The 23,341-nt window shown below is 37.9% G+C and overlaps 1 protein-coding gene across 2 annotated transcripts in view; it reads left to right on the top strand.

Annotated features, from left to right (window-relative positions):
* The first annotated feature begins 21,939 nt into the window (after positions 1–21,939).
* PHF14 (PHD finger protein 14) overlaps positions 21,940–23,341 on the top strand; it is a 202,882-nt gene continuing 201,480 nt past the window's right edge. For both annotated transcript variants that reach the window (XM_061197749.1, XM_061197750.1), the window contains exons 1-2: positions 21,940–22,384; positions 22,874–22,984. In XM_061197749.1, the coding sequence (XP_061053732.1) occupies position 22,384; positions 22,874–22,984 (112 nt within the window). In that variant the 5' untranslated portion in view covers positions 21,940–22,383. The remainder of the gene's footprint in view (positions 22,385–22,873; positions 22,985–23,341) is intronic.

Here is a 23,341-nt window from a genome sequence, read left to right as displayed (position 1 = left end):
TAAAATGCTCAAGGGAGGCCAGTGTGGCTGACCCATAACAAAATGAGATCAGAGAGGTTATAAAGGTCTCTCTGACATTGACCTTATAAACTATGGTAAGGAGTATGGTTATGTTAAAAGAAAATATCAGCACAAAAATCATGGAAAATACTTAGAAGTGAACACAGAAGCCTAATAGCAATAAGTGTAGGTAGGCTTTCATTAAAGAAATTAGAAGCGGAAGACCTCTCCTTGCAATATTTTATTTTTGATGATAACACTTGGTAATAAAATAAGTAGGCATACAAGAATGCCACTGTTAATAAGAAAGTAAAATCCAGTGGCTTACTCTTTTGTCATTGACCTAGTTTCTAGAAGTAACAATAATATAGGTAGTCAAGTGATGCCTTTGGAATTGTTAACAAAGCAGGGTTAGAGAATATAAATTTCATTAAAAAAAATTTTTTTTTGGCCAAGTGGCTTGGGGGATCTTAGTTCCCTGACCAGGGATTGAACCCGGCCCTCCGGCAGTGGAAGCATGGTGTCCTAACCACTGGACCGCCAGGGAATTCCCTAAGTTGCATTAAAGATTAACCAAAATGTCCAATTGTAAAAGTTTAAATTTTGCACATTAAAGTTAGGGGAGTCTGTGAGCAATATTTTAAGCAGAGATTGGAAGATTAGAAGTGACAGTCTGGAAAAAGAAGCCATAGTAGAATATACATATTGTAAAAACAAACTTTAGCTTTAGAAGTAGGATTGGTATGTGTGGTAGATTATATTGTGTACAAATCCCTGCTGTCTCTCCCTGGAAGGGGATATCACTTACTTGCCTCATTAATGTCAGGCTTGATAAGATGACTTACTTTATTCGCAGAGATGTGAAAAGTAGCCTGTGTCATGCACAGGCAGAAGCTTTAAGAGCCAACAAATGCCATGTTCTGTCTTTTCTCTCTGCTACAAGATGAGCAATGTTGTAGATAGAGCCTTCTGTGTCAGGCTGAAAACTACTTGGAGCAGATATGTTGCTGACCTACGGTGGACATGTATTGAGAATGAAAAACAAACCTTTATTGTTGCAAGTCACCAGATTTGAGAGTAGTCTGTTACTGCAGCATAGCCTAGCCTACTGTGACTAATACAGAATTTGGCACTGAAAGTGTGGTGGTGTATTATCATGATAAAAATCCTAAAATATATGACATTGGATTCAGGACCCAACAACATGTGACGAGGTAACTATTACCAGAGGCTAGAAGGATGGCAAGCTATATTATGCAGTGCTGGAACATTTCGTGAAACAATTCTCAATTAATTGGAAGGCAGTTAACATCCCTGATGAACTCAGACCTTTCAGTGAAATGGCAGGCAAAGGCTATGTTAGGAACATGTGTCAGTTGCTATTCGCAACAGTTGACAAAGTAGTACAATAAAAAGAAGGACTCAGAAAATAATTGATCCATTTGCAAGTTATAATGATAGAGAATGGAGCATCTAGAAAGTTAGAGAAAAAAAGCAGAGGGAGATTTGCTTCCATATAGATGATATAGCCTGAACAAGGCAGAAGAAATAAAAGTTCATAGTATAAGTGCATCATGTGTAGAAGGAATTGAGATGAGTTCAGTGTGAGGGAGCTTACGTTGCATAAGGAAGAGTTATAGAAAATGAAATGGAAAAGGTTAACCCAGATTTTTAAGAAGTTTATTTGGAACTTTATCTTTTAGGTGGTGAAGATTCATAAGTTTTATATCTAAACACAGGATAAAACAACTACAGGGCATACTGTCTTAATAAATGAATTGGAGCTATTTTTTACCATTCCACTCTGAAGACATGTGCCCTCTAGATTTCTTGTTCCTTTGTTTGATTTAATTTTGTGGACAATTTAAAAATCCAAGATATCAATTGTTCAAATTAAACGCAAGTTGTTCAGTGAATAAATCTAAAAAATCTAGGCAGTATATCAATAGCACCCCCCAAAAATTATTTTTCTTGCATGGTTTCTCTGAAGATTCAAGCCCAGAAAATTCTGGAAGGTATAGTAATTATATGTTGTTATTAATGTGTGACAGGAAAGAAATAGCTTTATTCTTAGAGAAGAAAAATTTGAGCCATGGAGTGTGACTATATTAACGCAAATTGAAAGCAGAATCTTATATTTTTTACTCTGTTTGCATTTAATTATTTTTCTAGCAGATAAATTGACAACCAGAGTTGTTTTTCTGATAACACAAATACAAATTATACCTTCGCTTATTAATAAAGATTCTGTAGCTATACTTAATCTAAAAATAAAAACGTTCTTCCACTAGTATTGTGGTTGCTTAGTATAAACTGTATTTAATTATAAAATTTCTATAAGAAAAGTGAAAACATAGTTTGTTCTGTGAAAGTTTACTTCCGCTGTTGTAACTCTCAAAGCCTCACATACTGTCATCAGTTTAAATTAAATACCTGAAGCATTTTATGTACAAAATTCAATGAATACTAAAAAGTAAAGAAATTCTAGCAATTTAAAATTGTTGTACTTCTTTTCACTGAAAACTTCTGGTTAAATAATATTTTGGGAAAACTGTGTATTTACAATTTTTGGAAAATTATGCCATACACATAGATCTTTAAATTGTAGCTTTTTGAAAATAACTATGTTCTATTCTTCTGTGTTGCCATTTATTATCTCTCTGCAATTTCTATCTTTTCTATGAATCCATTCATTCAGTCATCTGTTCATTCATATATTCATTCATTAAACATATATTAAGTGCCTACTATGTATTGTTCATCATGCTAAGTGCTTAGGATAAAAATAACACATTGCTGTCTTTCTTCAACACCTTGTAGTCTAGCGGGGCTGGGAGTATAATTATTACAAAGCTTTAGGATAAGTGCTACAATAGGCACTGATACACAGCTTAGGTTACTTGGTGTATAGTGTCCTAACCAAGGTTAGGAATATGAATTCATTTTTGGAAATGTTGGGTCTAGGATATCTATGAAATATCCAATCAGAGATGCTCTGAAGACTGGCAGAAATATCACTCTTGAGCTCAAGAGAAAAGTTTGGTCTAGAGGTACAATATAAAAGGAAAGGTCACGTATGTGAGAGTTATGGGAATTGATGAGCTTGGCTACAAAGAATGTGTAAGAAGGAAAGTGTAAGGAAAGAAGAGGGTCAGTGATGAAAGTCTAGAGAATACTAACAAAATGAGGACCAGGCCAAGAAGGAGAAGTCAGAACAGAAAAGCTAGAACGAGTTAGAAATGTAGGCAGATATATCCATCAGGGTTCAACCAGAGAAACAGAGCTTCTAGGATATATACATGTATAATGAGGATTTATTATAAGGAATTGACATTATGCAATTGTGGGAGCATTGTTTCTTATTGCATCTTGAAGTTAGCGGGAAAGGTAGTCAAGAAAGGAGGAGGACATGAGGCACAGAAGCAAAGACACATTAGAACCTATGGGGATGGGTGGGACCCATGAGGACAGAGAGACCACATTGGTCTCTCATTGCCCCCAGGCTCTCTACTTCAATGATGTGGGTATCCTGCGAAAGACACTAGAGCCCTTTGTCACAGAACTAGACATAAACCTAGTTTAGGAGTATAGAAACTGAAGGAGGAATTTGGCAAGAACTGGAATACTAAGAGCTACCCCAGGAGATCTCCTGCATTTCTGACATACTTACTCCTCCTTACCCTCATTGAGTTGTAGTATCCCAATTTCCCCTTGCTAATCAAAGTCAATTACCCAAGCTAATAGAGTAACCCCCCATATGGCTGTTGATTGACTGGAATGAAGAGCCCCAAGTGACCAGGTGGCAGTTTCAACTTCCAGTTTAATGGAATCATTGCCCTATTCCCTGATGGAAGCATTCTTTTCTTGAAACTAAGGCTTCTAGACCAGCAAAGCTACAGTTGCAGGGGTGGTCAGAATTTCACTAGTGGATTATTAGGGAAAATAATAAGAGCCACTCCCATATTATCTTTCACTACTGTCCTTCAGGGTTAATCCAGAGTGGAACTAAAGTGCTACAGCTGTCTATTTGATAATGACAGCATTTCATACAGAAACATCTGTAAAACAGGCTCAAATATTTCTTCCTCAGTTAACTGGTCAAAGAGAGTGCTCTATGTAACCACAGGTGCAGGTTGAGAGGGGAGGGGGCATTATTGCAGGAGTATAAACGTAGGCATCTGTAACAGTTACTCATGCAATTTACTTACACCTTCAGGACCAGCTCAAACTCATCCAGTTTCCACTTGGTGATGGAATGCTGCTCTGCATATTCAGTGTTACAGCTTTGTTGGTCAGACAAAACCCAGTTCATGATGGATAACTCAGGTAGCATGGTAATTTGCTTCAAGTACCGACAGATCTGCTAGGTTATTTTTATTATTGAAGTATAGTTGTTTTACAATGTTGTGTTAGTTTCTGGTGTACAGTTTACAGTGATTCAGTTATATATGTGTATGACCGAATATATATATGTATTCTTTTTCAGATTCTTTTCCATTATAGGTTATTAAAAGATATTGAATATAGTTCCCTGTTATATACAGTAGGACCTTGTTATTTATCTATTTTATATATAGTAGCATGTATCTGCTAATCCTAAACTCCTAATTTATCCCTCCCCCCCTTTCCACTTTGGTAACCATAAGTTTGTTTTCCATGTCTATGAGTCTGTTTCTGTTTTGTAAGTAAGTTCATTTGTACCATTTTTTTTAGATTCCACATATAAGTGATATCATATGATACTTATCTTTGTCTGACTTACTTCACTTAGTATGATAATCTCTAGGTCCATCCATGTTCCTGCAAATGACATTATTTCATTCTTTTTTATGGCTGAGTAATATTCTATTGTGTGTGTGTATATATATATATATATATATATATATATATATATATATATATACATATATATATAACACATACCACTTCTTCTTTATCCATTCTTCTGTTGATGGACACTTAGGTTGCTTCCATGCCTTGGCTATTGTAAATAGTGCTTTGTGAACATTGGGGTGCACGTATTGTTTCAAATTAGAGTTTTCTCTGGATAAATGCCCAGGAGTGGGATTGCTGGATAATATGATAACTCTATTTTTAATTTTTTTAAGGAACTTCCATACTGTTTTCCATAGTGGCTGCACCAGTTTACATTCTCACCAACAGTGCAGGAGGGTTCCCTTTTCTCCAAACCTTGTACAGCATTTGTTATCTGTAGACTTTTTCATTATGGCCATTCTGACCAGTGTGAGGTGATACCTCATGGTAGTTTTGATTTGCATTTCTCTAATAATTAGCAATGTTGAGCATCTTTTCATGTGCTTGTTGGCCAATTGTATGTCTTCTTTGGAGAAATGTCTATTTAGGTCTTCTGCTCATTTTTTAAAAAATTTATTTATTTTATTTATTTATTTTTGGCTGCGTTGGGTCTTCGTTGCTGCATGCGGGCTTTCTCTAGTTGTGGCGAGTGGGGGCTGCTCTAAGTTGCGGTGCATGGGCTTCTCATCGCAGTGGCTTCTCTTGTTGGAGAGCACGGGCTCTAGGCGCATGGGCTTCAGTAGTTGTGGCATGCGGCCTCAGTAGTTGTGGCTCGCGGGCTTTAGAGTGCAGGCTCAGTAGTTGTGACACATGGGCTTAGTTGCTCTGCGGCATGTGGGATCTTCCCAGACCAGGGCTCGAACCCATGTCCCCTGCATTGGCAGGTGGATTCTTAACCACTGAGCCACCAAGGAAGCCCATACTTCTGCCCATTTTTTGATGGAGTTGTTTGCTTTTTTGATATTGAGTTGTATGAGCTGTTTGTGTATTTTGAAACTTAAGCCCTTGTCGGTTGCATCATTTGCAAATATTTTCTCCCAGTCTGTAGGTTGTCTTTTCATTTTGTTTATGGTTTCCTTTGCTGTACAAAAGCTTACAGGTTTGATTAGGGCCCATTTGTTTATTTTGCTTTTATTTCTTTTGCTTTGGGAGACTGACCTAAGAAAACATTGTTACGATTTATGTCAGAGAATGTTTTGCCTATGTTCTCTTCTAGGAGTTTTATGGTGTCATGTCTTATATTTAAGTCTTTAAGTCACTTTGAGTTTATTTTTGTGTATGGCGTGAGGGAGTGTTCTAACTTCATTGATTTACATGCAGCTATCCAGCTTTCCCAGCACCACTTGCTGAAGAGATTGTCTTTTCTCCCTTGTATATTCTTGCCTCATTTTTCAAAGATTAATTGACCATAGGTGTGTGGGTTTATTTCTGGGCTCTCTATTCTGTTCCACTCATCTATATGTCTGTTTTTGTGCCAATACCATGCTGTTTTGGTTGCTGTAGCTTTGCAGTATTTTCTAAAGTCTGGGTGGGTTATGCCTCCAGCTTTGTTCTTTTTCCTCAGGATTGCTTTGGTAATTCTGGGTCTTTTGTGGTTCCATATAAATTTTAGGATTATTTGTTCTAGTTATGTGAAAAATGTCATGGGTAATTTGATAGGGATTACGTTAAATCTGTAGATTGCTTTGGGTAGTATGGCCATTTTAACTGTATTAATTCTTCCCATCCAAAAGCATGGGATATCTTTCCATTTCTTTGAATCATCTTCAGTTTCCTTTATTAATCTTTTATAGTCTGCATGTAAGTTTTTCACCTTCTTGGTCAGGTTTACTCCTAAGTATTTTTTTTTAACATCTTTATTGGAGTATAATTGCTTTACAATAGTGTGTTAGTTTCTGCTTTATAACAAAGTGAATCAGCTATACATATACATATATCCCCATATCCCCTCCCTCTTGAGCCTCCCTCCCACCCTCCCTATCCCACGCCTCTAGGTGGTCACAAAGCACTGAGCTGATCTCCCTGTGCTATGCGGCTGCTTCCCACTAGCTATCTGTTTTACATTTGGTAGTATATAGAAGTCCATGCCACTCTCTCACTTAGCCCCAGCTTACCCTTTCCCCTTCCCATGTCCTCAAGTCCATTCTCTACATCTGTGTCTTTACTCCTGTCCTGCCCCTAGTTTCTTCATAACCTTTTTTTTTTTTTTTTAGATTCCATATATATGTGTTAGCATATGATATTTGTTTTTCTCTTTCTGACTTAACTTCACTCTGTATGACAGACACTTGGTCCATCCACCTCACTACAAATAACTCAAGTTCGTTTCTTTTTATGGCTGAGTAATATTCCATTGTATATATGTGCCACATCTTCTTTACCCATTCATCTGTCGATGGATAATTAGGTTGCTTCCATGTCCTGGCTATTGTAAATAGTGCTGCAATGAACATTGTGTAAATGACTTTTTGAATTATGGTTTTCTCAGGGTATATGCCCAGTAGTGAGATTGCTGGGTCATATGGTATTTCTATTTTTAGTTTTTTAAGGAACCTCCATACTGTTCTCCATAGTGGCTTTATCAATTTACATTCCCACCAACAGTGCAAGAGGGTTCCCTTTTCTCCACGCCCTCTCCAGCATTTATTGTTTGTAGATTTTTGATGATGGCCATTCTGACTGGTGTGAGGTGATACCTCATTGTAGTTTTGATTTACATTTCTCTAATGATTAGTGATGTTGAGCATTCTTTCATGTGTTTGTTGACAATCTGTATATCTTCTTTGGAGAAATGTCTATTTAGGTCTTCTGCCCATTTTTGGATTGGATTGCTTGTTTTTTTGATATTGAGCTGCATGAGCTGCTTGTAAATTTTGGAGATTAATCCTTTGTCAGTTGCTTCATTTGCAAATAGTTTCTCCCATTCTGAGGGTTGTCTTTTCATCTTATTTATGGTTTCCTTTGGTGTGCAAAAGCTTTTAAGTTTCATTAGGTCCCATTTATTTATTTTTGTTTTTATTTCCATTTCTCTAGGAGGTGGGTCAAAAAGGATCTTGCTGTGATTTATGTCATAGAGTGTTCTGCCTATGTTTTCCTCTAAGAGTTTGATAGTGTCTGGCCTTACATTTAGGTCTTTAATCCATTTTGAGTTTATTTTTGTGTTTGGTGTTAGGGAGTGTTCTAATTTCATTCTTTTACATGTAGCTGTCCAGTTTTCCCAGCACCACTTATTGATACCATTTTAAAAGGGCTTTTTCTTTTTTTTTTTTTACTTTTTGGTATTTCATTGTAAGTATAAAGTAATGCAACGGATTTCTGTATGTTAATCTTCTATCCTGCTACCTTGCTGAATTCATTTAGCAGTTCTAATAGTTTTTTTGTGGAGTCTTTAGGGTTTTCTATACGGAGTATCATGACATCTGCATATAATGACTGTTTTACCTCTTCCTTCCCGATTTGGATACCTTTTATTTCTTTTTCTTGTCTGATTGCTGTGGCTAGGACTTTCAATACTATGTTTCATAGAAATGATGAGAGTGGGCATCCTTGTCTTGGTCCAGATTTTAGCAGGAAGGCTTTCAGTTTTTCACCATTGAGTATTACATTGGCTGTGGGTTTGTCATAAATAGCTTTTATTACTTTGAGATATGATCCCTCTATACCCACTTTGGTGAGAGTTTTAATCATGAATCGATGTTGAATTTTATCAAATGCTTTTTCTGCATCTATTGAGATGATCATGTGGTTTTTGTCTTTTCTTTTGTTGATGTGGTGTATCACATTGATAGACTTGCGTGTGTTGAACCGTCCTTTTGACCCTGGGGTGAATCCAACTTGATCATGGTGTATTCCCCTTTTTATGTGTTGTTGGATTCAGTTTGCTAGTATTTTGTGGAGGATTTTTGCATCTATATTCATCAAAAATATTGTCCTGTAATTTTCTTTTTTGGTAGTGTCTTTGGTTTTTGTATCTGGGTAATGGTGGCTTCATAGAATGACTTTGGGAATGTTCCCTCCTCTTTTGGAAGAGTTTGAGAAGGATCAGTATAAGTTCTTCTTTGTATGTTTGGTAGAATTGCCCAGAGAAGCCATCGAGTCCTAGACTTTTGTTTGTAAGGAGTTTTTTGTTTTTCTTACAGATTCTATTTCACTTCTAGTGCAGATTGACTAGGTTATATCAGTACATCTCAGTTGAAGAGCAATTTGCATGGCAGCTGAGATCTGTTGCAGAGCCCTGCCAAAAACTAGCAGCTCTTCAGGCTACTCAGTAAATGGGTCAGAATAACACCCAGATGAGGTAAATGTTGCCTCCAAAATTAAAGAGACCCACATAGTAGTATGCATTTTTGTGATAAGAGGAAGCAAATGCAGTAACAGATCCCTCACTTTGAAAGGCTATCTTGACATGTCCCAGACCATTGGAACCCTCGAAATTTCACTGAGGTGGCAGAAATATGATTTTTTTGATCATGTTTACTTCCCACAATCTAGCCTACAATTATCAATATGTTAGAGTAGGTGTTATTTCATTTTTACCAGATCAATTCAATATGATACCATCAGTGTAACTGGCCAGCATGATTTCTTGTGGGAAAAAAAGAAAAGACACAAGGACACTGCAGGAGGGCTGCCAACTTGATATATCCCTGAGGTAAGACAGTCAGAGTGTATTACTAATCAACAGAAAGCAAACTGCTTTTGATGGTCTCTAATAACAGCAGTGGATACAGAAGCATTCTCCAGTCCAAGATCAAGGTGCCAGTGGATTGTGTTTTTGGTGAGAACCTTCTTTTAGGCTTGCAGATGGCGGACTTTTCACTGTGTCCTCACATAGTAAAAAGAGAGAGCTCTGGTCTCTCTTCTTATGCTTATAACGACAGTAATTCCGTCATGGGGACTCCACCCTCATTACCTTTCTAAACCTAATTATGTCCCAAGGGCCCCATTTACAAATACTGGCATATTGGGAGTCAGAGCTTCAACATATGAATTTGCAGGAGACACAGACATTCATATGCATAGCTGTTCAGAACAGCTATGGAACCTTCAAGGGATAGATAATTCCTATTAAATGTAACCATAACATTGAGAAAAGAATCTTCCATATTTATAAAGCATTAACCTCATAATAAAACTTGACAAGAATCATCCACCCATGCTTTCTTTAATCGCCACCAGACTAATTACAGCAGTTTTATTAAAGAAATATCAAATTCCTCAAAACGTGGGTCCCTAGTCAAACATTATGAGTTAAAATTACTTGATCTTAAAACTGTTCACAGGGACTTCCCTGGTGGTTCAGTGGTTAAAAATCCGCCTTCCAATGCAGGGGACACGGGTTCCATCCCTGGTCGGGGAACTAATATCCCACATGCTGCGAGGCAACTAAGCCCATGCACCACAATGAGAGAGTCCACGTGCCAGAACTAGAGAGAAGCCCGCGTGCCACAACTACAGAGCCCACGCGCTCTGGAGCCCATGCACCACAACTAGAGAGAAGCCTGTGCACCACAACTAAGACCTGACACAGCCAAAAATAAATAAAATAAATAAATAAATATATTTAAAACTGTTCACAACTTGAACTTCCAAGATTGGCATATTAGGTTATTCAGACAATGCAGACTATATTTTTCTGTTCAAAAACATTGAAGAGTATAGTGGGTTGAATAGTGTCCACTAAAAATTCATGAACACCTGGAACCACAGAATGTGAACTTACTCGGAAATAGGCTCTTTGCAGATGTAATTCGTTAAAGTAAGGTCATATTGGATTAGGATGGGCACTAAGTTCAATGATTGGTATCCTTATAAGTAGAGGGAAGGGACACACAGACACAGAGGCACAGAAAGAAGGCCATGTGAAGATGGAGACAGATTGGATATATGCTACCAATAAGCACAGGAACACCAGGAGTCACTAGGAAATGGAAGAGGCAGGGAAATTTTCTCTCCTAGAGCCTCTGGAGGAAATATGGCCCTGTTAACACCTCGATTTCAGACCTCTGACCTCCAGAACTGTAAGAAAATAAATTCTTTTTATTGTAAGCCACCCAATTTACACTTGCAGTCCTTGAAAACTAATACAGATTTTGGTACCAGAAGTGAGGTGCTGTTGTAACAAATACCTAAAAATGAGGAAATGTCTTTGGAATCGGGTAACGGGTAGAGACTGGAAGAATTTTGAAGTACATGATAGAAAAAGCCTACAATGTGTTGAAGAGAAAGTTGGTAGAAATATGGATATCAAAGGCAGTTCTGGTAAGGGTTCAGATGGAAGTGAGGAGCACAGTAGAGAAATTTTCTATCATCTTGGAGAATACATGTATTGTCATGAACAGAAGAACATTAGTAGAAATATGAACATTAAAGGTGCTTCTGGTGAGGCTGTAGAAAGGGAACATGTTATTGTACATTGGAGGAAAGGTGATCTTTGTTATAAGTGGCAGACAATTTGACTGAATTTTGTTCTATTGTTGGGTATGCAGTAGATCTTGTAAATAGTGATCTTGGATATTTAGCTGAGGAGATTTCCAAGCAAAGTGATGAAGGCACAGCCTTGTTTTTCCTTGCTACTTATAGTAAAATGCAAGAGGAAAGAGATAAGGCTGAGAAAAATGAAGACAGTGCAAGATAGTGCCCAATATGTATGAAATTGAAGTCTTGGAGAAGACTAGGAGAATAGAGAAGAAAATATATTTGGAGCTATAATAACAAAGGTTATTCCAAATCTGATGTAATATATCAAACTAAAGATTCACGACTCTCTTCAAGTACCATGTAGAAGAAAAAGAAAACCTCACCTAAATATGTTGCTGATGAGAGTATAAATTGGTACTATACTTCGAAAATCTGTTTGACTTTTTCACTAAAGTTTAATATTTGAATACTATATGACCCACTAATTTCACTTTGAGATATAAACCCAACAGAAATGTGTGCTTATGTGCACCGAGACATGAACAAGAATACGTATAGAATCATTATCTATAACAGCATAAACTGGAAAGAACCAAAATGTTTATCAAGGGTAAATGAAAAATAGATTGTGGTACATTCAAGCATGTGCTTCCACAATGCAAATGAACTACAACTACACACAACAACATAGATGATCCTCACAAAAAAATATTAGTCAAAGAAAGCAGAAACAAAACAACATATACTGTATGAGTCCATGTACATAAAATTTGAAAAAATAGTGTTAGACTCAAGAAAATGACTATATTTATAGGCTGCAGAGGGTATTAATTGAGGGGGCTCAAGAAAGGTTTTTTGGTCTTGGCATGGATGGTGTTTATAAGGGCGTTTTGTTTCTTGATCCTTTCATCTGTATGTTCATTTTTCGCTTTCCTCTGATACTTCCCAGTAAAAGTTTTTTTTAACTGAGTTGTGTAGATTTAGAACAACGTTAGGGAGTTTGCTTATGTTCTGTCACTTAAAGACCTGATGGATTAAAAAGAACAGAAGGTATCATTTACATATTCTTGTTTCTTTGAAAGCTTCACCACCTTTTGAGTTGATGACATGAAACCTCCTGTCTCTAACTAACCTTATTTGTCTAACATACAATATTGTACACTTTATGATGTTGCGTCACTGATGCTGTCTTTGCCCATCTGCTTTGCTTTCTTGGGACTTGCCCCTTGTGAAACTCAGCCCCTAAGACTGCCATTCATATGCACCAAAGCATAATTAAATATCTCAGCTTGTCTAAGAGATCTAATACACAGCTATTATAGCAAATATTGAAATACCTCTCACTTTCATCTTTTCTCCATGCAGAACAAATACTGATAACATTTCACAGTATCATTGTTAGTTTAAAAACAAGCTGTGTTACAGTGTGGATGAAACACTGAAAACACTATGAACAACATGAAAACACTATGCTAGGTAAAAGAAGCCAGACACATAAGATCATTTGTATGAAAAGTCTAGAATAGGCAAATCCCAAGAGACAGAAAGTAGGTTAGTGATTGCCAGGGTCTAGAAATAAGGAAACAAGGAGTAACTGCTAATGGGTTTGGGCTATCTTTCTGTGGTGATGTTATAAATGTTCTAGAATTAGATAGTGGTGATGATTGTACAACTTTTGAATATGCTAAAAACCACGAATTTTACACCATGAAAGGGTGAATTTTATGGTATGTGAATTGTATCTCAATAAAGCTATTAAAAATTCAGTCCGGAGCTAAGCACCTTTTTTTTTTTAATAGATCTTTATTGGAGTATAATTGCTTCACAATACTGTGTTAGTTTCTGTTGTACACCAAAGTGAATCAGCCATATGCATACACATGTCCCCATATCCCCTCCCTCTTGAGCCTCCCTCCCATCTGCCCTATCCCACCGCTCTAGGTAAGCACCTTTTTAAAAAAAGTTAATCTTGTTATATCTAGAGAGATGACTAACTGGCTAGGGCACAAAGATTATTTTCATAATTTTTTGCACATTAAAAATTTTTTACTGTATGTACATATTATCTATGAAAAATTAATTAATTAAAAAATTTCATTATTATTCATTTTTTATATATGTGGAAAGTTTTTACTCTGTAATACTAGAGCAGGTCCTTGCTGCCTTGGGGAAAGTTCTGTAGTCAGTATATTTTATATTATTTGAAAAGAGTGATTATCAATGAACCCTTTATTAGCAAACATTGAAATAATTTTAGAAGTTCCCAGTCATCCAAAGTTGCAGTTGAGAATTCTGATTCAAACCTGACTTCTATTCCTTTGTAGATATTCTGTCTTTTCGCTGTGGAAGCACTTAGTATTCTCTTGAAGATCAGATATTTCAGCACTATCTTTTTGTCTCTGAAAACATTAATTATCGCAAGATAAAATGATCCATGGACTCTCTACAGGGAATACCCTTAAGGCAGGGGTCCCCAACGCCCGGGCCTCAGACCAGTATCGGGTTGGGCCTGTTAGGAACCAGGCCGCACAGCAGGAGGTGAGCGGTGCGCAAGCGAGCAAAGCTTCATCTGCAGCTCCCCATCGCTCCCCATAGTTCGCCTTACCGCCTGAACCATTCCCCCCATTGCTCACATTGCTGCCTGAACCATACCCTCCCCCAAGCTGGGGAAAAATTGTCTTCCACGAAACAGGTCCCTAGTGCCAAAAAAGGTTGGGGACCCCTGCCTTAAGGGATCACAAATGACAACCACTTGTTTGGCTAGCTGCCTGCTCCAGCCCAAGTCAGTACATCTTATTTTAATCCTAATAAAATAATAATTTTCCTTCTGTCATAGCAAGCACTTGTTACCAAAGGCTTGCCTTCAACAGCCACCTTATTCCAGGTGATCACATTTCATACTGTAAGTAACTGTTCTACCACTGCATCTGTATCTTATTTTCCACTGGTCATGAAGTTGTCACTGATTTTTGACACACACCAAGTCAATTAATAAACCTTTAATTCCCATTGGTGAGAAGTTGATTTATTTTCTGAACACCTTTCTGTAGCAAGCACTGTGTCAAACAAGATTTTAGTAGAAGAAATGGAAACCACTCTAAGTACTTTATTCTGAAAAGAAATTTGGTACATACAAAATCATTAGAAAGGCTGAAAGAGTGAAAGTCAGTGATCCAAAGAGGCTTTTAGTTTCAAGATCATACAACTGTAGCTGTGATCTAGAAGTCAGAAAACAAAGTGCAGCTGTTGCTGCTAACCTTTTCCAGATCTGGTTCTCCACCATGACCTTATTTATACCTTTGAAACTGGTGAGTAGATGCCAGAATGTAGATTCTATTTTCATAGATAACGGATCTTGCTTTGCTGCTGCTACAGCTAAAAGAAGGTGGTCTCTGTCTCCTTTTCACCTTCTAAATCTCATGATGTACATAAGAGACCTGATATAGATGAATTATATAATTGTCTTAAAGGTTTTTTAAAATTTAAAACCTCTCATGTTGGTAGTTTTACTTAAATGTTTTTGATTCTTGGTTGCCTATATGTCTGTATACATAATGTGGTTTTGGTAGACAGAATTTATATATGTTGCCTAAATAAGAAGTCCCGTTCATCTGGCAGATAATGAATGCAAGTTCTGTTTGTAGATGTCCTTGCTCTGATGGTTGTTGTGGGTGGGAAAAAGATCAGTGATGTGGGGAGGGAGCATGTGAATAGGCTCTACTTTGTGGTTTATGAGTAGTTTTATATGCTGGATCTTCCTATTCCTTATGGCAGTTCATGACACTGGGTTCATTATCCTTCTTTCTCCTATAAACCTGGTGCCCACTCTGGTAATTTCTGTAATCAGACTTCTCACTTAATAAAACTGAACTTCAAATTATGTACTGGGGAGAAACACTATTTTCAGCTCCTCTGAAAATGGATTGCTATGTGGCTTTTTTTCCTTCTTATGAATCACCCAGCCTATTATCCAAGTCTTAGCTCTTCTCACAGCCCTCATTATCTCTCATCTGAGCGTTATGCAGAGACTTTACTGGAAAAAGTCATTTCAGTAACTCATCTCTTTCACCTGGATGAGATTATTCACTTTTTAGTCAGGTGGGTTTTGTTGGCAATCTGAGCCTACCTCCATAACTGTCAACATTCTTTTCTAGCCCTCAAGAATTTGCTTGTGACACTATTCTAAGGTTTATAGCAGTGTTATGCTTTTATGGCTTTTATGGCTATTTTTATTTTTATATTTCTTCTGTGATTTCAGCGAAATTTGGGGAGGGTGGAAAGACAACGGACATGTTCAGTTACCCTTTGTGAGCCAGACCTATTATCCTTAGGTTTATAACAAACTGATTTCTACTTTTCTGGCTGCTTAAAAAACTAATCAGGATCTACAGCTTTTCACTCAAACCAGATAATACAATTCAATATTTTTTTCATTTCTCTTGTTTTGCTTTCACCAAGCACCCCATGTCTTTATCTCCAAATATCTTGGATTTGATTATAATCATTTTGAATTACGACTCTTCTATTTTACTTACCCTTGCTTATTAATTGTATTAAAACCCACACTTTTATTATCAATAATTATTCACATTTAATTATAACTTTTATTTTCCTTTCCTTTTTACATCATGTTTTGCATTGCATGCCCTCCTATTTCTTGGATTTTTTCCTCTATTTTCCTGGAGTAATTATGGAGATAAGTTACTTTGTCATTTACTTCTCAAAAATTTTATTTAACGAGAGAGGCTATTGTTATTGTCTCCAGATTCTAAATGAAGAATCAGAGGCTCAAAGAATTCAAGTTGACTTTCTAAAGACACAGAAATTCAGTGGCAAAGCTCTGACTCAAATTCAGTTCTCCAGACTGTTTGTTTTTCTTATTTATGTTTCTCTTTCCTATAGCAAGTGTCTACAACAACAGTTTGCTGCTTATGTCACTACCTTTTGTAGGAGTAGCTTGAAGGGCCATTTCTAAATATAAATCTCCTTTTTATAATTATTGATGATGCTTGTACAATCACATTAGGCTTGCTTCGTTGAACAGAATTGCGAATATTAAGAGTATTCTTTGGCAAAACACTCTATTAAGACTGTTTGTGGTTGCAGCTATTAGGAAGTAATTGTTCTTATAATGTGTAGTAATGCATGAATACCTCAAATTTTAATGTAGAACAAAAAAAGAAACATGATGGATTATATAATAAAAATATTTTAAGAAGATAGCAGATTATTACAAGATTCAAAATTTTCTAAGAATGCAGAAATTTATCATGTGTGCTTTCAAGATGTAAAAAAATTTATAGGAGATGATATAATAGCAGTTAATAAACAATAAACATTCTTTATCTGACATAAAAAGAATATTAAGTAATGCAGTATCTCTTATGAATATAGATGCAAAAATCGTCAACAAAATACTAGCAAAACTGAAACCAGTAACATATTCACCATGACTAAGAGGAATTTAAACAAATAATGCAAGGTTGGTTCAACATATGAAAATGAGTCACTGTATTATTGTACCGTATTGAAAAACAAAGTGCAAAAACACATGATCATCTCAATAGACACAGAAAGAGAGTTTAATAAAACTCAAAACTCTTTCATATAAAAACAATCAACCTAGAAACAGAAAAGAAGTTCCTCCACCTGATAAAGGGCACCTGTGAAAACCCACAGCTAAATACGATTAAATAGTGAAAGACTGAAAGCTTTCCAGAGAGAGAATTCAAGATGGCAGCATAGGAAGATACTGAACTCACCTCCTCCCATGGACACAACAAATCTAGAACTACATATGGACTAACTCCCTCTTAAAGGGACCTAAAAACTGGATGAACAGAACCTACACAAGAAAGGGTAAAAGGACAGCATTAAGATGCGTAGGAGAGGCAGAAATACGGTCTCACCAAGGGAAAAAAAAATTACACCTGAGCCGTGGTGATCCACAATCAGGAGGGATTATAAAGTTACAAATCTCTTCCCTGAGGAGCAAGGGATTTGAGCTCCACATCAGGCATCCCAACCCTTAGATCCTGCACAGGAGAGATGAGCCCCCAAACACCTAGCTTTGGAAACCAACGGGGGGTGGGGAGAGCACATCCAGGAAAACTATAAAACTAGAGGGAATGGAAAACCTGCTCCTAGAGGGCCCAGGTGTAGACTCAATTGACCCAAAAACTAGCACAAAAGCACCAGATTAAAAAGTGCATGGACCATAGATAAAGGGGATACACTTAGTAATCTTGGAGTATCTACCAGAGAAGGAGGAACCAGTTGGGACATTCCCCAGGGACTGAGACACTGGCAGGAGCCATTTTTGCAATCTCAGATTACCTTGCTAATGCCAGCACTGGCAGGCACCATTTTGAAACTACTCTCCTTTTAACTGTCAGCACCAGGGGTCAAACCCCACTGAGAGCCCTGCCCAGCCCTGTTCCTTGGCTCGGCGGTAGCTTTGCCCACCAGCACTCTGCGGCAGTCATGGCATCACCACAACAGGACGGCACAAGCAGCCCACATAGGAGACACCCCTAGAGCACCTGGCTTTGTTGGCCGGGAGGGATGGTGCTTCTGAGCCCAACAGGGCATCTCCTACATAAGGCCACTCTTTTAAGACTGAAAAAGGTAGCTGATTTACCTAACACAAAGAAATGAATGCAGAGAATTAGACAAAATGAGGAGACAGAGGAATATGTTCCAATTGAAAGAACAAGACAAACCCTCAGAAAATGAACTCAACAAAATGGAGATAAGCAATCCACCTGATAAACAGTTCAAAGTAATGGGCATAAAAATGCTTACCAAACTCATAAGAAGCATGGGTGAACACAGCAAGAACTTCAACAAGGAGATGATAGAAAATATAAGAAAGTACCAAACGGAAGTTATAATTGAACTGAAAAATACACTAGAGGGGTTCAATGGCAGACTGAATGAGGTAGAAGAGTGAATCAGTGAACTGGAGCCAAAGTAATGGACTCACCCAGACAGAGCAGCAAAATGAGAAAAGAATTTTAAAAAGTGAAGATATCTTAAGAAGCCTTCGGGACAACATCAAGCAAAATAACATTCACACTATAGGGGTCCCAGAAATAAGAGAGAGAGAGAAAGGGTCAGTATGGCAATTCCTCAAAAAATTAAAAATAGAACTATCATATGACCCAGCTATTCCATTTCTGTGTATTTATTCAAAGAACATGAAAATACTGATTGACAAAAGATATATGCACCCCTATATTCATTGCAGCATTATTTACAATAGCCAAGATTGGAAGTAACCTAAGTGTCCATTGATTGATAAATGGATAAAGAAATTGTGGTATACAATTTACCCTTGAACAACACGTGTCTGAACCTTACAGGTTTACTTCTCAGATTTTTTTCAATAAATATAGTACCTGTATTTTCTTTTTAGAGATCTTTAAGTGTGGGGAAAAGTTTGTATTTAATTAGAGATCACAATATGTGGAATCAAAAGATCTAAAGTTTAAGTCCTGATTCTATCCGAACTGTTTCTGCTTCCTGCCCTTGGGTGAGTCATTTATCCACTTCTTTGTTTTTGAGGTAGAGATAGCAGTACTCATATTTTGATTGCAAGGGGGGGGAGGCGGTCAGTGACCCTAACCTCTGAGTTGCTCAGGGGTCAACTATATATATATATATATATATATATGTATACACACACACACACACATACACACACACACAAAGGAATACTACTCAGCCATTAAAATGAAATCCTGCCATTTGTGACAACACAGATGGACCTTGTGGGTATTATACTAAGTGAAATGAGTCAGACAGAGAAAGACAAATACCATATAATTTCACTAATATGTGGAATCTAAAAAACAGAACAAATGAACAAACAAAATAAAACAAAAACAAACTCATGCATACAGAGAACAGATTAGTTGTTACCAGAGGGGAAGAGGTTGGGGAGTGGGTGAAATGGGTGAAGGGGGTCAACTGTATGGTGATGGATGGTAACTAAGCTTGTGGTGGCGATCACTTTGAAGTGTATACTGATGTCAAATTATAATGCTGTACACCTATAACATATTCTCATATATATGTAAGTTTTCTCAAAAACCTGTAAACTTTCCTCCTAAGATCAGAACAAAACAAGGAAGTCAACTCTCCCTACTTTTGTTCAATAGCATACTGGATGTTCTAGCAAGGGAAGTTAGGCAAGAAAAAAAAAAAAAGGGAACTAGAAAAGGGGGCAAAAATTTAATGCCATTTCCTGGAAGTTGCACATACCTCTTCTGCTAACATTGCATTAGCCAGAACATAATTACATAACTGCACATAACTTCAAGTTATGAAATGAAGTCTTTATTCTTGGAAAGCTTGTGCCTAGTTAAAATTTAGGGCTTTCATTTTTGAAGAAGAAAGGGATAAAAGGTATTGGGAGACAACTGTCAGTCTCTTCCATATTTATTAAATGCACATCAAAAAAGCAATTAGCTATTTTAAAATCCTTTCTTTCTTTTTTCTTTCTTTCCTTCCTTCCTTCTTTCCTTCCCTTTCCTCTCCCCTTCCCCTCCCATCTCCCCTTCCCCCTCCTTCCTCCCTTCGTTCATTCCTTTTTTTTTTTCCTTTTTAACACATGGATTGCAAAGTTTAAAAAGGTTGTCAATTTAAATGCAATATAGTGGAACAGAAAAGGACGTTAGTGGAAAAACTAGTGAAATTCAAATTTTACTTAATAATATTGTACTAATATTAATAAATAAAAACTAATAGTTTTGTAAATGTTCCAGGGCTATGCAAGATGTTGACATTAGTGGAAACTGGGTGAAGAATACACAGGAACTCAGTATTATCTTTGTATACTTCAATAAATCTAAAATTACTTCAAAAGTTAAAAGAATGATTGCTAATAGTCAATGATGAGGAGTTTGGAAAATTGGAGAGAATTCTCATGAACTCTTGGTGGTAATATATGTTAATACAGCCTGTTTTTAGAGAACAATTAAGCAGTCTTTATAAAATTAAATGGTTTATGTATTTTCATTGAGAAAATCTACTTCTAAGATTTTCTCTTATAGAAACTTGAATGCCAGCTTTAGAAATCTCTTTTCCCTTTTAAATAATTCAGAATAATTCCTCCCAATGAATGTAGGAGGTTGTCAGAGACAGGAATGTTTGGTTTTATAATTTCAGGGATTAAACAGTCCATAGTATGGTTAATGTTTGAAGCATGTAGAATGGAAATGAAGTTCCTGGAGTGGAGTTGGTTAAATATTTAAGTTGCTAGGCTTTTGACTGGAGAAATAACAGATCTGAAAGGCAGTGGGGAACATTAAGGACCAGATGCCACATTTGGATGTTGAGAAAATGAGTGGCTTCCATCTGAGGGGGCTGCAGGGTAACTTTCCACTTTATACAAGGAGGTACAAGAATGATCATTGAAAGGTAAAAGGATTTACTAAGGTTTTAAAATTTTGGAATGGAAGTTTCCTCAGCACGATAGAAAGATTTGAGTGGGTACATAGCAGTGGTAGTTTGGGTCAGGGAACTAAAGGGTCAGGGAGATTGGAGGGTCAGAGAGACTGCATTTTTAGCAGTGATTAGGAACACAGAAATATGAGGTTGCAGTAACTACTATTGTGGTGGAATATCCTGAGGCATTAGAGGTAGCCCAGCTTTCAGGCAATCTGAATAGTCATACTCTCTTCGTCCTGGTCATTTGCACATGTCCTTTCTTTGGTCTGGAACCTCTGTCTCTTTTTCTCCCTTCCCCAACCGGTTCAGACACTATGTCTGGATCTAAATATAACTTTCTCCAGGAAGACTTAGCATGTGTACTTTTTCTCTGGCAGTCCTTTTCACAATAGATAGCAATTGCTCACTGACTTCTTTGTATCCTCAACTGTACCTTAAGCTCTGGCAGGGAAAAGGTAACAACTTTCTTGCTGAAGGTTCAGCCTGTATGTAATCATCCCATGACTTGTACTATAGAGGTATTTACTAATTTTTCAAATTTAATGTTATAAAATTTAATTCCAGTTTACAAAAGAATTCAACACGTTTTCTTTAAAGAATAAGCGCCAGTACTGCAATGTATGATTTGATTCCTATATATTTCATTTACAGTCCTTTGGAACACGGTATTTCCCCATGTTACAAACATTACCACTCAATGTATATCTGGGGAATAAATGAATCAGTTGAATCGGCTTCATTCAAATCTTCCTCTATCCTTGATATATAAACATTTAAAAAGTATTAATACTGCTCAGATTCTAACATTTTAACATTGTTTTTAAAAATAATTAACCTGTATGTGAATAAACGTGGCGTTTGAAACTGTTGAAGGACTGACATCCGATTGTACATACTCTCCTCATATTTTTATGGATTTAAAAATTCACCTTATAAAATAAATGATCTAAATGTATGCAAGGCACTATTCCACATTCATGGGGACACACATCCTGCTCCGTCTTCTCAGACACAAAAATTGGCCTTCCACGGATTTGGACTGAGGGCCGGGCCTCGGGGACTTACTGGCCGAGGGTCTAGAACTCTCTACTACCCCCTCGCACTGCTCGGCTCCTCTCGGCTCCCTCTCGGCTCCCGTTCGGCTCCTCCTCCCTGAGGGAGAGCGGAGGCGAGGCCGGCGCACGCGCCCTCGGCTCCTGCTGCTCTTAGGGCCGCTCTCTGCCTGGTGTTTTCACTTCCTTCTCTTCAGAGCTGTATCCGGGTCGTTGCTTTCCCTATTGTTTTAGGCAACTGGCCTCGGATTGTGTAAATTCTGAGTCTTTTGTTGCTTTTGTTGCAGGCTAATAAAGTTTTTCTTTCGTTTATTTTTTTTCTAAGAGTTTTAACAGGGGAAATTAACTCCCCAGGGCTGCCGGGTTAGCCGCGCTGCCTGGGCCGGAGGGCGCCTTTGGCCGGGGAAGCGCCAAAGGAAGGCGCACTAGCGGCCGGGGTCGGTTCTGCGAGGACCAGGGGCCGGGGGGCGGGAGGGGAACCGCGGGGCTGCACCTGGGGCGCCCCGGTCTGGTCCGCGGTGCCGCCTATTTTTAATAGCATCTTTTGGACTCGTTTCCTTGGTCTCAGTCCTCCACCTCGGCGCTGCCTGGGCTCTCGCAGCCTCTCCCTAGGTCTACTCCAAACGACCACCTCGGATTCCTTAGTAAGTGTGTCGGAGGCGTCCGCGGGGCGACAGGTCCATTTCAGCCCTTCTAGAAGTCAGGGCCGGCTGGAGCAGGGCGGGGGTGGGAGTGTCCTGCGGGAAGCTGGACCCTTCGTGGACGCTCCCCCTCCACGGTCCGTGGGAATGAACATAGCTTTTCATATTCCCTGAGCTTTGCATTTTCTATTGACTGTTACGATGTCTAAGTGAGGGTTACAAGCGAGTTTCAGAAGCAAGATGTTCAAGAGGGCCAGTTTCGATTTTGGTCGGCCTGGGTTCGTCTTTGCTGCACCTTGGGGCTGGATCTGCCCGGCCCTCCCCAGCCAGTGTTCCCACCCCAACCTTCCCCCACACCTTTTGCTGAGAACTGAATTAAGACAGAGATTTGCACCACCTGCACGAGGTCATCTGTACCTTCCCTCAGTACCACAGCTCTCCCCTGTGCTTGGCGTGATTATGAATGACGGTGTAATGTTTTTCTCTTAACAGTGGATCGCAGCTCCAAGAGGAGGCAGGTGAAGCCTTTGGCAGCTTCTCTGCTAGAAGCTCTCGATTATGATAGTTCAGATGACAGTGATTTTAAAGTTGGAGATGCTTCAGGTAAATGTTTCCTTCTCGCTTCCCTTTTCCCAGCTTTCTGCAGTTGAGCTGATTTTCAGACTTTTCTTAAAAAGAATCCGTTTAATTAAAATGCTAGTATAAAGTTAAAGCACATAAACTTTATTTTGTCTGTTTATTTCCCACCTTTCCCTAAGATCGTATCACTAGATACTATCACTGCTTCTGTTTTTTTGATACTTACTCAGATAATTATCAGAGAAGGCCTTATTCCAAAGATGCAGTAATACTGTAAATCAACTATACCTTATTAAAAAACAAACAAAAAGATACAAAGATGCAAAAGTGTTTTCAATATTCTTTACTTTAAAATATATTCATGCTTATTTTATGGACAAA

Source organism: Eubalaena glacialis, chromosome 8 (genome assembly GCF_028564815.1).
Source record: "Eubalaena glacialis isolate mEubGla1 chromosome 8, mEubGla1.1.hap2.+ XY, whole genome shotgun sequence".
NCBI lineage: Eukaryota > Metazoa > Chordata > Mammalia > Artiodactyla > Balaenidae > Eubalaena > Eubalaena glacialis.
The sequence above is the reverse complement of the archived record's forward strand: the minus strand, read 5'-3'. Positions and strand labels throughout refer to the sequence as shown.